The sequence below is a fragment of the Orbicella franksi genome, chromosome 11, assembly GCF_964199315.1.
Source record: "Orbicella franksi chromosome 11, jaOrbFran1.1, whole genome shotgun sequence".
Classification (NCBI taxonomy): domain Eukaryota; kingdom Metazoa; phylum Cnidaria; class Anthozoa; order Scleractinia; family Merulinidae; genus Orbicella; species Orbicella franksi.
The window spans coordinates 28297151-28309481 of record NC_138155.1 but is presented as its reverse complement, the minus strand read 5'-3'; the positions used below and the strand labels follow the sequence as shown (position 1 = coordinate 28309481).

Sequence of the window (12331 nt, the reverse complement as noted above, 5' to 3'; positions counted from 1 at the left end):
AAATATCTCCCAAGTTCCGGGAAATTGAGCCGACGTTGGTCAAAATCACGATGCGCGTAGGGCTGTCTCGGCTACTCTTTTAGTCTTAAAGTGAAGTAGGGCTACATCTCGGCTCAGAAGCTTGAAAGTGAGCGTTCAAAAATTTTTGGTGTGTCCATTTCACTGCAAACCAAAGCCATCAGGAGTTAGTTTAGAGTCCTCAGGACTGAAAATCATCCCCCAAGTCCCCGGAAATCGAGCCGAAACTGGTCAAAATCACGATGCGCGCAAGGCGGTCTCCGCTACTCTTTCAGTCTTCAAGTGAAGTGGGGCTATATTTCGGCCTAGAAGCTCCAAACTGAGTTTGCGATCGTTTTACATGTGTCTATTTCACTATAAACCAAGGCCATCACCCGTTAATTTAGAGTTCCCGGGACTGGAAAATATCCCTCAAATTCTAGGATATAGAGCCAAAGTTGGTCAAAATCGCGATGCGCGTAAGGTGGTCTGGGGCTACTCTATCAGTCTTAAAGTGAAGTGGGGCTATATTTCGCCCCAGAAGCTCGAAAGTGAGCGTATAAAAAGTTTTACTGTGTTTATTTCACTGCAAACCAAGGCCATCAGGAGTTAGTTTAGAGTCCCCGGGACTGGAAAATATTCCCCAAGTTCCGGGAAATTGAGCCTAGGTTGGTCAAAATCACGATACGCGCAAGGCGGTCTCGGCTACTCTATGAGTCTGAAAGTGTAGTGGGGCTATATTTCGGCCCAGAAGCTCGAAAGTATGCGTTCAAAAATTTTTGCTGTGTCCCTATCACTGCAAACCAAGGCCATCAGGAGTTAGTTTCGAGTCCCCGGGACTGGAAAATATCCCCCAAGTTCCGGGAAGTCGTGCCGAAGTTGGGAAAATCACGATGCGCGCAAGGCGGTCTCGGCTACCCTATAAGTCTTAAGGGAAAGTAAAGCGAGCGTGCGATCGTTTTACCAGCCCCACTTCATTTTTAGACTGAAAAAAGAAGTAAACACCACCTTAGGCGCAGCGTGATTTTCACCAACTTTGCCTGGATTTCCAGCAAGTTGGTGTATATTTCCCAGTCCTAGGGACTCTAAACTAACTCCTGAGGGCCTTGCTTTTCAGTGAAATGGACAGAGGTAAAACGATTGCACGCTCGGTTTCGAGCTTCTAGGCTGAAATATACCCCCACTTCATTTTAAGACTGAAAAAATGTGGCCGACACCGCCTTACCTGGAGCGTGATTTTGACCAACTTTACCTCGATTTCCAGCAACTAGGTGTATTTTTCTCAGTCCCAGAGACTCTAAACTAACTCCTGATGGCCTTGCTTTTCAGCGAAATGGACGGAGGTAAAACGATCGCACGCTCGGTTTGAAGCTTTTAGGCCGAAATATAGCCCCACTTTGTTTTAAGACTGAAAGAGTAGCCAAGACCGCCTTTCGCGCATGGCGATTTTGACCAACTTTGGCTCGATTTGCCGGAACTTCGGGGATATTTTCCAGTCCTGGGGACTCTAAACTAACTGCTGATGGCCTTGGTTTGCAGAGAAATGGACACAGGTAAAACTATCGCACAATAGGTTTGCAGCTTTAAGACCGAAATATAGCATTACTTTATTTTAAGACTGAAAGAGTAGCCGTGACCGGCTTACGCGCATCGTGATTTTGACCAACTTTGGCTCGATTTGCCGGAACTTGGGAAATATTTTCCAGTTCCAGGGTCTCTAAAGTAACTGCTGATGGCCTTGGTTCGCAGAGAAATGGACACAGGTAAAACGATCGCACAATAGGTTTCGAGCTTTTAGCCCAAAATATAGCCCGTTTTTATTTTAAGACTAAAAGAGTAGCCGAGACCGCCTTACACGCATCGTTATTTTGACCAACTTTGGCTCGATTTGCCGGAACTTGGGAGATACTTTCCAGTCCTGGGGACTCTAAACTAACTGTTGATGGCCTTGGTTTGCAGAGAAATGGACACAGGTAAAACGATCGCACGTTCGGTTTCGAGATTTTTGGCCGAAATATAGCATCACTTCATTTTAAGACTGAATGAGTAACCGAGACCGGAGTCTTTTTTCAGTCTTAAAGTGAAGTGAGGCTATATTTTGGAATAGAAGCTCGAAACCGAGCGTGCGATCGTTTTACCTGTGTCCATTTCACTGAAAAGGAAGGCCATCAGGAGTTAGTTTAGAGTCCCTGGGACTGGGAAATATCCCCCAAGTTGCTGGAAATCGAGGCAAAGTTGGTCAAAAGCACGCTGCGCGTAAGGTCGTCTCGGCCACCTTTTTTCAGTCTTAAAATGAAGTGGGGCTATAGTTCGGCCTAGAAGCTCGAAACCGAGCGTGCCATTGTTTTACCTCTGTTTATTTTACTGAAAAGCAAGACCATGAGGAGTTAGTTCAGAGTCCCTGGGACTGGGAAATATCCCCCAAATTGTTGGAAATCGACGGAAAGCTGGTCAAAATTACGCTGCGCGTAAGGCGGTGTCGGCTACTTTTTTTTAGTCTTAAAATGAAGTGGGGCTATATTTTGGAATAGAAGCTTGAAACCGAGCGTGCGATCGTTTTACCTGTGTCCATTTCACTGAAAAGCAAGGCCATCAGGAGTGAGTTTAGAGTCCCTGGGACTGAGAAATATCCCACGAGTTGCTGGAAATCGAGGCAAAGTTGGTCAAAATCACGCGTGCTTAAGGCGGTCTCGGCTACCTTTTTTCAGTTTTAAAATGAAGTGATGCTATATTTCGGCCTAGAAGATCGAAACCGAGCGTGCGATCGTTTTACCTCTCTCCATTTCACTGAAAAGCAAGGCCATCAGGAGTTAGTTTAGAGTCTCTGGGACTGGGAAATATGCCCCAAGTTGCTGGAAATCGAGGCAAAGTTGGTCAAAATCACGCTGCGTGTAAGGCGATCTCGGCTACTTTTTTTCAGTCTTAAAATGAAGTGTGGCTATATTTCGGCCTACAAGATCGAAACCGAGCGTGCGATCGTTTTACCTCTGTCCATTTCACTAAAAAGCAAGGCCATCAGGAGTTAGTTTAGAGTCCCTGGGACTGGGAAATATCCCCAAGTTGCTGGAAATCGAGGCAGAGTTGGTCAAAATCACGCTGCGCGTAAGGTGGTCTCGGCTACCTTTTTTAGTCTTAAAATGAAGTGAGGCTATATTTCGGCCTAAAAGCTCGAAACCGAGCGTGCGATCGATATACCTCTGTCCATTTCACTGAAAAACAAGGCGATCAGGAGTTAGTTTAGAATCCCTGGGACTGGGAAATATTTTTCAAGTTGCTGGAAATCAAGACAAAGTTGGTCAAAAGCACGCTGCGTGTAAGGCGGTCGTGGCTCCTTTTGTTTTTTACTCTTAAAATGAAGTGGGGCTATATTTCGGCCAAGAAGCTCGAAACCGAGCGTGCGATTGTTTTACCTCTGTCCATTTCACTGAAAAGAGAGGCCATCAGGAGTTAGTTTAAAGTCCCTGGGACTGGGAAATATCCTCCAAGTTGCTGGAACTCGAGGCAAAGTTGGCCAAAATCACGCTGCCCGTAAGGCGCTCTCGGCTAATTTTTTCAGTCTTAAAATGAAGTAGGCTATGTTTCGGCGTACAAGCTCGAAACCGAGCGTGCGATCGTTTAACCTGTGTTTATTTCACTGAAAAGCAAGGCTATCAGGAGTTAGTCTAGAGGTTCTGAAACTGGGAAATAGCCCCCAAGTTTCTGGAATTAGAGGCAAAGTTGGTCAAAATCACGCTGCGCGTAAGGCGGTCTCGGCTACTTTTTTTCAGTCTTAAAATAAAGTGGTGCTATATTTAGGTCTAGAAGCTCGAAACCGAGCGTCCCTTCGTTTTACCTTTGTTTTCTTATAGACTGCCACGGTGTGTCATGCTGAAATAATTTGCCAGATTCTTTGCTATGTTTTTTAAGTGAGGCTGTTTTCTGGCACTAGATTTTAGGTTTGGTTTAAGAGTGCCATTGGAAGTCGTGCTGTAAGATTTTGCCATATTCTTTGCTGTATTGCGCTACGTAGTGCTGTTTTCTGATTCTCAATGTGAGGTTAGCTTCTAGAGTGCCCCGGTGTGTCGTGCTGAAATAATTTGCCAGATTCCCTGCTATGTTTTACTACGTTAGGCTGTTTTCTGGCACTAGTTTTTAGGTTTGGTTTAAGAGTGTCATAGTAAGTCGTGCTGTAATATTTTGCCATATTCTCTGCTATATTGCGCTACGTAGTGCTGTTTTCTGATTCCCAATGTGAGGTTAGGTTGTAGAGTGCCCTGGTGTCTCATGCTGAAATATTTTGGCAGATTCCCTGCTATATTTTACTACGTTAGGCTGTTTTGTGGCACTAGTTGTTAGGTTCATTTGGGTTTAAGAGTGTCATGGTAAGTCGTGCTGTAAGATTTTGGCATATTCTCTGCTATATTGCGCTACGCAGTGCTGTTTTCTGATTCTCAATATGAGGTTAGGTTGTAGAGTGCCCTGTGTCTCATGCTGAAATATTTTGGCAGATTCCCTGCTATATTTTACTACGTTAGGCTGTTTTGTGCCACTAGTTTTTAGGTTGGGTTTAAGAGTGTCACGGTAAGTCGTGCTGTAAGATATTCTCTGCTATATCGCGCTAAGTAGTGCTGTTTTGTGATCCTAAATTTGAGGTTAGGGTATAGAGTGGCTTGGTGTGTCATGCTGAACTATTTTGCCATATTCTCTGCTATATTGCGGTGAGGAGTGCTGTTTTCTGATTCTAACTCTGAGGTTAGGTTATAGAGTTCCATGGTAATTCAGGCTGAAATATTTTGCAATATTCTCTGCTACGTTGCGCTAAGTTGTGCCGTTTTCTGCTACGTGTTCCTATGTTAGGTTATAAAGTGCCATGGTGTGTCATGCTGAAATATTTTGGCGTACACTGTGCCTGTTGCGCTACGTGGTTTTTTTTATATGAGAGTCACTCGCGGGCTAGGTCTGCCTTAAAAATCAGAAAAGATAAATGAAGTCATCATTTTTCATATACTTACTTATGATTTAGTTTTAAACATTTGTACGTAAGTGGCTAATCTTAGTGATAAGACATTTCAATCAATGTAATGGCCCAACTTTAACACGGTTTTAAAAAGCCTTTCTGAGCTATGTGTGGTACCTCATGACAGTTATCAACTATGAGGAATGGAAAAAGGAAATGCAAACAAATCATGTTAAAGTTCTGTGGAGTTGTTTATTTTAATACCTGTGTTGTTGTATTGGCTTTTCCGTGAGGTTTATCAGATCATCTTCGTCCCAAACTACAAATCAAATAACAAATGTATTAATTTCGTTTTAACTTATCACTGTCCTATATTTATATTTTAAACGAAGACACAAGACAACGAAATAGAAAATATAAAAGAAGTGTACATTCTTACAGTCTTTTAACTTGAAATATAGCTGCTAGAGTAAAACAAAATAAAAACAAGGTAAATATTTCTACTTGATTAACAAGCCTCAAGCTCATGTATGATGCAAACTTTTACTTGTATGCGGGGTATTTAGTCATGAACACTTAGGTCGAGTTCTATTGGGATCAACTACTTCTGGTTGGTTGGGGTTTTTCGTGTTCTATCGGGAAATAAACGTTTTTGGTTGGTTTAGTTCCTCACAAACCAGGTTGAAATAGTTTAAAAAGCATTTGCATGATTTTGTCGCATGATTGTAGCTCGCGTAAGGACTATTCAGAGGAGTTTTCGTGTCTCAACCGAAAACGGTTGGAAAAGTGTTCCACTGAGAAATGTCATCCTTATCAACCCAGACTGGCTGCGTTGTGGAACGGTTGATCCCAATAGAACACGACTTAGTTACCCCTATTTTTCGTGTGTGGTTTAAAAAAGTTTATCGACCGTCGCGGCCAGGTTTCATAAAAGATCTAAAAGGGAACATCCGCGCACAGCTATAAACTTAATAAATATACGAGACAACAAGACTTTCACTGAAAAAATGGGCGAAGACGCATTTCCCTCGAAAATTCTATTGTTCAGTATTCTGTTCGTTGTTATGCAAGAAACACTCAACCTCATTAAATTATAGGTTATCTCCATTTACTCACTTCGCAATTGATAACTTTTTGTTTAGAAAAAGCTGGAATGATTTGCATTTACTTTCAACACACTAATCTGCATACGCAATTTACAAAACTACTTTCGTCTATACTTTCGTGTGTATGGTTATTTTTCAAGAAACAGTTTATCGACCGTCACTACCAAGTTACAAAAGGGAACAGCCGCGGACAGCTATATACGGCCTAACAATAACTATAAGAGACAACAATGGGCCTTTTTACTGAAAAAGACGCATTTTCCCCGAAAATTTTATTGTTCAGTATTTTGTTCGTTGTTATATGCAAAAAACACTCTGCCTCATTAAATTTTAGGCTCCTGATTTTATGTTATCTTCTTTTAGTCATCTCGCAATTTATAATGTGATCATAGTATTTTTGCAGTTTCATTTTTTTAATAACCTAAACCTTATTCAAAGATGTTCTTAAATAGTTTCGAAATAATTATTCCATGTTAACAACACGAAAATAACGATTAGTGGGGCAACTGAAAAAGTTGCCAAGCAGCGTTGCCGTAAGTTGAAAACATGAAGCGACAGATTTCTGCCAATTCACGTGAAAGGAATCTATTGGTATAATTTAGTCTTTAGACGTGGTGAACTTAAATTTGAAGACGACGGCCGTGCGAGTGAGTAGCCTGTGCAGCTTAATCTTTTGTATCGCACGTCTGAACTGTAATTTCCACAGTGTTATGCCCGATCTTCACAATTAGGTTGAGTTACAAGGAATTCGACAGGTCATTCAACACAAGGTTTGTATATTGAAGAAAATATTACACTTTGCATATGATCTGGCAGTTTTAACTTCTAACCGGGGTACGTTTATTATATCAATTAAATTACATAGAGGGTCTATTACACTCTGGCGGTTCGGCGGTTGAAGCCAGCTTTTAGTGCCAGTCTGCGGGCACATTCACATTGATCTGGCGGTTTACGGTTAAGAAATTATCGTGCGGTTGGCCGGAGAAATCATCAATTTAGCTCGTGGTTTTCGACTTTTGCGTGTTTTTGTGGCGGTCACGTAAATTTCACAAGCTTGTTTTGTCCGTAAATCTATGTCAGAAAGATCACACAAGCACAGACAACCACCCAGGCCCCCAAACCAGTACTTTAACGCTTCGTTATAATATCCTATCAGAACAGCCCGTCGCTTGCTACTGAAGGGAACAAGAAACAATCTCTTCTGTTCTTGTTCTCGTGGTCTTTGTAAGGAGAAATGCGATTACTGAGCTAACATATCGTAAAACATAATTGTTACGTGCTCTTAAAAGATCGGTTGCGAAGATTACCGACCTACTAGCTATAGTAGGGCGGTTTCGTTTTTTAGGAAAAAACGGAAGCGGCCTGCAGTTCAGTAGGAGCAAACTATGGCGGTTTGCGGAATGCACAACCCTCTATAAAAGACCCTGTACCTATATTTTCTTGAAACGCACTTAAAATGTTATGCGTGGAAGAGAGAGTTTAGCGGCTTTTATGCGTACTTCATGGACTTGTTTAATAATGACCGTGTTCATTTTCTTATAATTTTCCTTTATTACGTGCGGTCAGCAGTGAGTTAAACCACGTCGCTGGTGGGTTTAACAATGGTATAAATTGGTTGCCAGACCTGCAAGACTCTCCTGCACTTGTTTAAGCCGTTATCATAATTTTTACCATGCGAGTATATCTTTCAGGGACCAGCCCCTTTTGTACGGTATTAGAGGAGGATCTTGGTATATTTCCGTGAGCAATGGCTGTTTTTCTATTACGATGAAATGCCGGTCTTTCATTAGTATTTGTCAAGTTTAGCATTGCAGGTGTGAACAGCGTGACAAAAGGCAAGATTCTTTTGTTTTCATTTGGTCTCGGCTGGAGGGCCTCCTTTCTATTCTGAAAATTGTTTTCTGAGTGGCCGGGTCTTTCCTGGTTATCCGCTGTATAAATAAGGCATGATTTGAAGTTGATTTTTTTCTTTGAATGCTACTTTAGATGCCTTTGTTCTCAGCAGTCTGAGGCGCCCCCCCACCCCCTTGATAAAACCATTTTTGACTCCCGCTGGGTGACACGAGGAGGAATTTGTGGGTTGAAATGTTTTGGTGGGCTTGAAGTGGGTGTGTACGCCAAGCACCGATTCGTTTATGAATCTCTCGCCTTTATAAACGCTTGCATCCAGGGATTCACCCGTACACTTGATAGTTGGAAGTTGGTTATCTGCTTGATCAATTAACTGAGTCAATTTCTTTCTGTTAACGTCCAGGAGAGAGGAAATGTGGTCAACAAATCGTTTCCAAGCCGGTGTTACCACAAACCTAATTGCCTGATTATGTTTTTTTAAACGTGCACTCCCTTACAATGAAAAAGGTATATGTGGTATACATGCACAGCCGATCCCAAGCTCCCTGGGTAGTTGGGAGTAGTGAACATTACTATATGACATTGACAAACAGCGTAAACATAAGAGATTGTATGGGAATGTAACGATCGTATGTAACAGTTCGAAATATGGAAAAGAACTTGTATAAAAACGACTTACTTCGACTCTTCTGTGGGTTACTTTTGTTTCCGCGCTGTTTTCCGTTTTGACGCGATTCCAACGAGTTACAGTGTACATAGAGAGGAAAACAATAAAACTGAGAGGAATTGCCTTGAAATGGGCCTAAAGCGGCACGAAAACAAAATTAACACTCAGAAGAATCGAAGTAAGTGGTTTTTATTCAATTTTTTCCCATATTTCGAGCTGTTACATACGACTGTTACATTCCCATACAAACTCTTATATTTACGCAGTTACGCAATGTCATATAATAATGATCACTGCTCCCAGCTACCCAAGCAGCTTGGGATGACTGTGATGTCTGGAGCCAGATCCAGAAAGCTACTAATACAGGTGACAGTGAAACATGGGTCGTTCATTCCGCAGGTTACGCAGCGCACTAAATAAAATGCGACTTTACATGGTTCTATGGATTACCGTGTTGGTGTTTTGCATTGCACTATACGCTCTAGGATGGACTTATCTAACGGTTTGTTATTTCCCTAAAGGTATGGAACAATCAATATTTTTTATATACGTAATTAATAATTAGACATGGAATTCTGCGAATACAGCATAGTATATGCTGTATTCGCAATATTTGTTTATATATTTACCGTGTCCCCATTTAGCATAGTAGTGCTAAATACACTAGACACTTAAATAAAGTTATTTACTTATTTATAACTATTTATGTTCTCTATAGTTCCACGAATGAAAAATTCATCCTTAGATGCAAGCCTCTACGACAAGATGAAGATTTTTCTGCTCTTCATTGGCTATAACAGGAGTCGGCATACTTTGTTAGCTGCTCTCTTAGATGCACATCCAAATGTTATTATTGCTAACGACTTCAATATCCTTAAAGACTGGATTGAAAACCCTTTGTTGTCCCGGAGGTCAAAATATTACATCTACGAACTGCTACTTGCAAAATCTCGTTATGACGTCTTGTTTGGAGTACGCTCCCGTCCGGTGGAAAACAAGCCTGTTAAGTATCATTACAACGTCAAGGACCAATGGCAAGGCAGATACAATAATAGCATACAGGTGAGTCGGGCTGATACGAAATTTATCAAATGATTGCTAAGTCACCCGAAATGTTTGGCGTCCACTTGACTGATCAACATCAATGTAACTTTGAGCAACAGAACTGCTCAATTGATTGTCAAACACTTATTTGTTAAAAATGGTTTTTAGAGATAATCTGTGCGCACAGTGCGGTACTGTTGGAATACCGAAAACTTCCGAAAGTTACGATCCCCCGAAAGTAACGTCAAAAAATTGTGCTCGCTAATAAATTTCAAAAGTAGCGACCCTTCGGAAGTGGCGACAGCCCCCGAAAAAAGCGAGCCGACTCCAAACCCCAACCCCGAAAATGTCGAGAGCAAGGTTCGAAAGTATATTTACTTTTCCTATCAGTAGTCAAGTGAATAGTCGGTTTTATAACAACAGAAATTTTTCTTTAAATTAAAACTGAAATCTCTGTGTCATTTGTTTTGGCTCAAAACACGGCTTTCGGTAATCAAGCGTCACATTAGCATCGTCGGAATGGTCTTCCCTCTGGTGACACTGAGCAGTACAAGAAGTTCTGATATAGTCGAGTTTTCGGTTTCTACACATTCGCTATGAAAGTTCATCCGAAAGTTTAATTAGTGGATGAGATGTCTGACAACTTCTACTGCTCAGTATATTTATATATTTCTCATTTTTCTTAGTTAGAGTAAATATTGTGACCATCACAAAAGCCCATCATGTACTAGTTTTCAACGGTCACTATTTATATACTTCAAATGAAGTTGCTATTTTTTGATTTTTATCTTATTATTTCGTGGCCTACCTGGAAACCTAGCTCCTAGCTAAGCGTGCTGATTGCGTTAAATAAAGGATTGATTGACTGATTTATTTACAATAAGAAGTATGAAGAAGCGAAAAGTTCAAGCACCTCAGACCAGGATCAAGGGGGAGGTACTCCCTTATATGGACTCTATAGTTATGTGCGACCCTAAAAGGAATGTTTTTTTTTATCCGTTTTGGTCATGAATAGGGTATCAATTTTGGCCATTTTGGTCTCAAATAGGGAATAGCAGTAGTAATAGTTTTTGCACTCTAGTCTTGAATTCGGTTTGTTTTCTAGAAGAAGCTACTTTTCATCATTATAGATAACACCATCACCAAAAGCCCCTCATAATGCCTTTAACATCGGTCTGAACTAGGCAACTAATTATGAGGCAGGTCTGAAACAAGGTATTGATGTAAGGTTCAGGTCTTAAATAGGGTATCAAGTTTTTGGTCCGGTCATGATTTCTGAAAATGCACGTTCTAAACAAACACATACCGAATACAACCGACCAATCCTAATCATCCAATTCTTTCCTGCAGGTGATTGGAGATAAGAAAGCTGCCCAAGCCTCGAGGATTTTGTTCGACCCAAATGCCGTGGAATCTCTCAAGGAACTTGAGATAAAACTTGGTGTGCAAATCAAGTTCATTCACGAAACGAGGAATCCGTTTGACAACATCGCAACCATGACTCTACGACGAGCAAATGCGGATAAAATAGGACAAGAAAGCCTTAAGGTCAGTTGCTGACATGGCTAAAGCTTTTTACAAAAAACGTTAAGCTTCTACCAACCAATCGTGCTCTTGACTGGCGCCCGCCACAGTTGCAGGATGAATTCAAGTTCTGAACCATTCTAATTGGCCAGACGTGGTAACTTTTTTTACGGCTATGAGATGAGGAATAATTTTAGTTGTTAGCCAATCGTAATTCATACTTTTCAAGAAATTGACATTGTGCCCCGAAAGACTTACATAACGAAGGAAAACGCCAAGCAATTGCACCCTCGACTAAATCTTTTTTTCCCTGGAATCTTTGCATGTTTACAGTTACAAGGAACGCAATCTGGGCTATGAAAGAGAGCAGGGAGATGTAGAGGTGACAGCGTTCCCCTCCCCCCCACCCCTAGTGTGGCCCGGGTTCGATTCTGGCCCTGTGCCATATGTGGGTTGAGTTTGCTGTTGGTTCTCGCCTTGCTTCAAGGGTTTTTCCCTGGGTACTCAAGTTTTTCTCACTCCACAAAAACCAACATGTACAACTTCCAATTCGTACAAGATAGGGGACCCACATGGAAACCAGCTTCTGAGGCTTCCTCTTTAAATATTTCAAGTTATTTATAAACACGTTCAACCAGTACTTGTTATTCTAGCATTCTTTTTTCCAACTCTTGTTTAGGTGAATTCTTCACTTATACTGGATGGTAGCATAAGTAGTTATAGACTACTCGTTCGAGGAAGTTATCAAGTAAAGAAACATTTCCCAGGCCGTGTTCATGACGTAGCAAGCATGGATGTGATGACGAATACCCGGGAAACATTATTGAAGATTTGTGACTTCCTGGAGGTCACGTGCTCGGAAAAATATCTTCAAGACTGCGCTTCAATTGTCAGCCCAGTCCCCTCTGAGACAAGGAATAATGTTGTGTGGACCGATAACCAGATCAAACGAGTTCAGCAGTTGATAAAAAAATTTTCATTTCTTAGACGATACTCATTAGAAAGTTAGAATATAAAAACCGCCAAAAGCTGGCCATGGAGTACTTGCCCATATTTGAAGTAAGCCGTGTACGTGGAAATGAACTTAAACTGAAAGTTATCACTTGTGATTAAAGTTTAAAAAATTAGTTTTTCCCTTTAATAATGTGGGTTAAAATTGCATCAGGGACGGTCGAGTGACGCGTGCTCCTCACACACCAGTGTCCC

General features: G+C 41.3%; 1 protein-coding gene across 1 annotated transcript; it reads left to right on the top strand.

The window, feature by feature from the left end:
* The first annotated feature begins 9043 nt into the window (after window positions 1-9043).
* Window positions 9044-12139, top strand: LOC145502246 (uncharacterized). The gene is made up of 4 exons (XM_081481498.1): window positions 9044-9059; window positions 9276-9619; window positions 10952-11149; window positions 11805-12139. The coding sequence occupies exons 1-4, from the start codon at window positions 9044-9046 to the stop codon at window positions 12132-12134; spliced, it is 888 nt and encodes a 295-aa protein (XP_081337624.1). The 3' UTR covers window positions 12135-12139.
* The last annotated feature ends 192 nt before the right edge of the window (window positions 12140-12331 follow it).

Coding starts and splice junctions, on each gene's coding strand:
- LOC145502246 (XM_081481498.1), top strand. Junction 9,620..10,951: donor GATACAATAATAGCATACAG/GTGAGTCGGGCT, acceptor TCTTTCCTGCAG/GTGATTGGAGATAAGAAAGC. Junction 11,150..11,804: donor TAGGACAAGAAAGCCTTAAG/GTCAGTTGCTGA, acceptor ACTCTTGTTTAG/GTGAATTCTTCACTTATACT.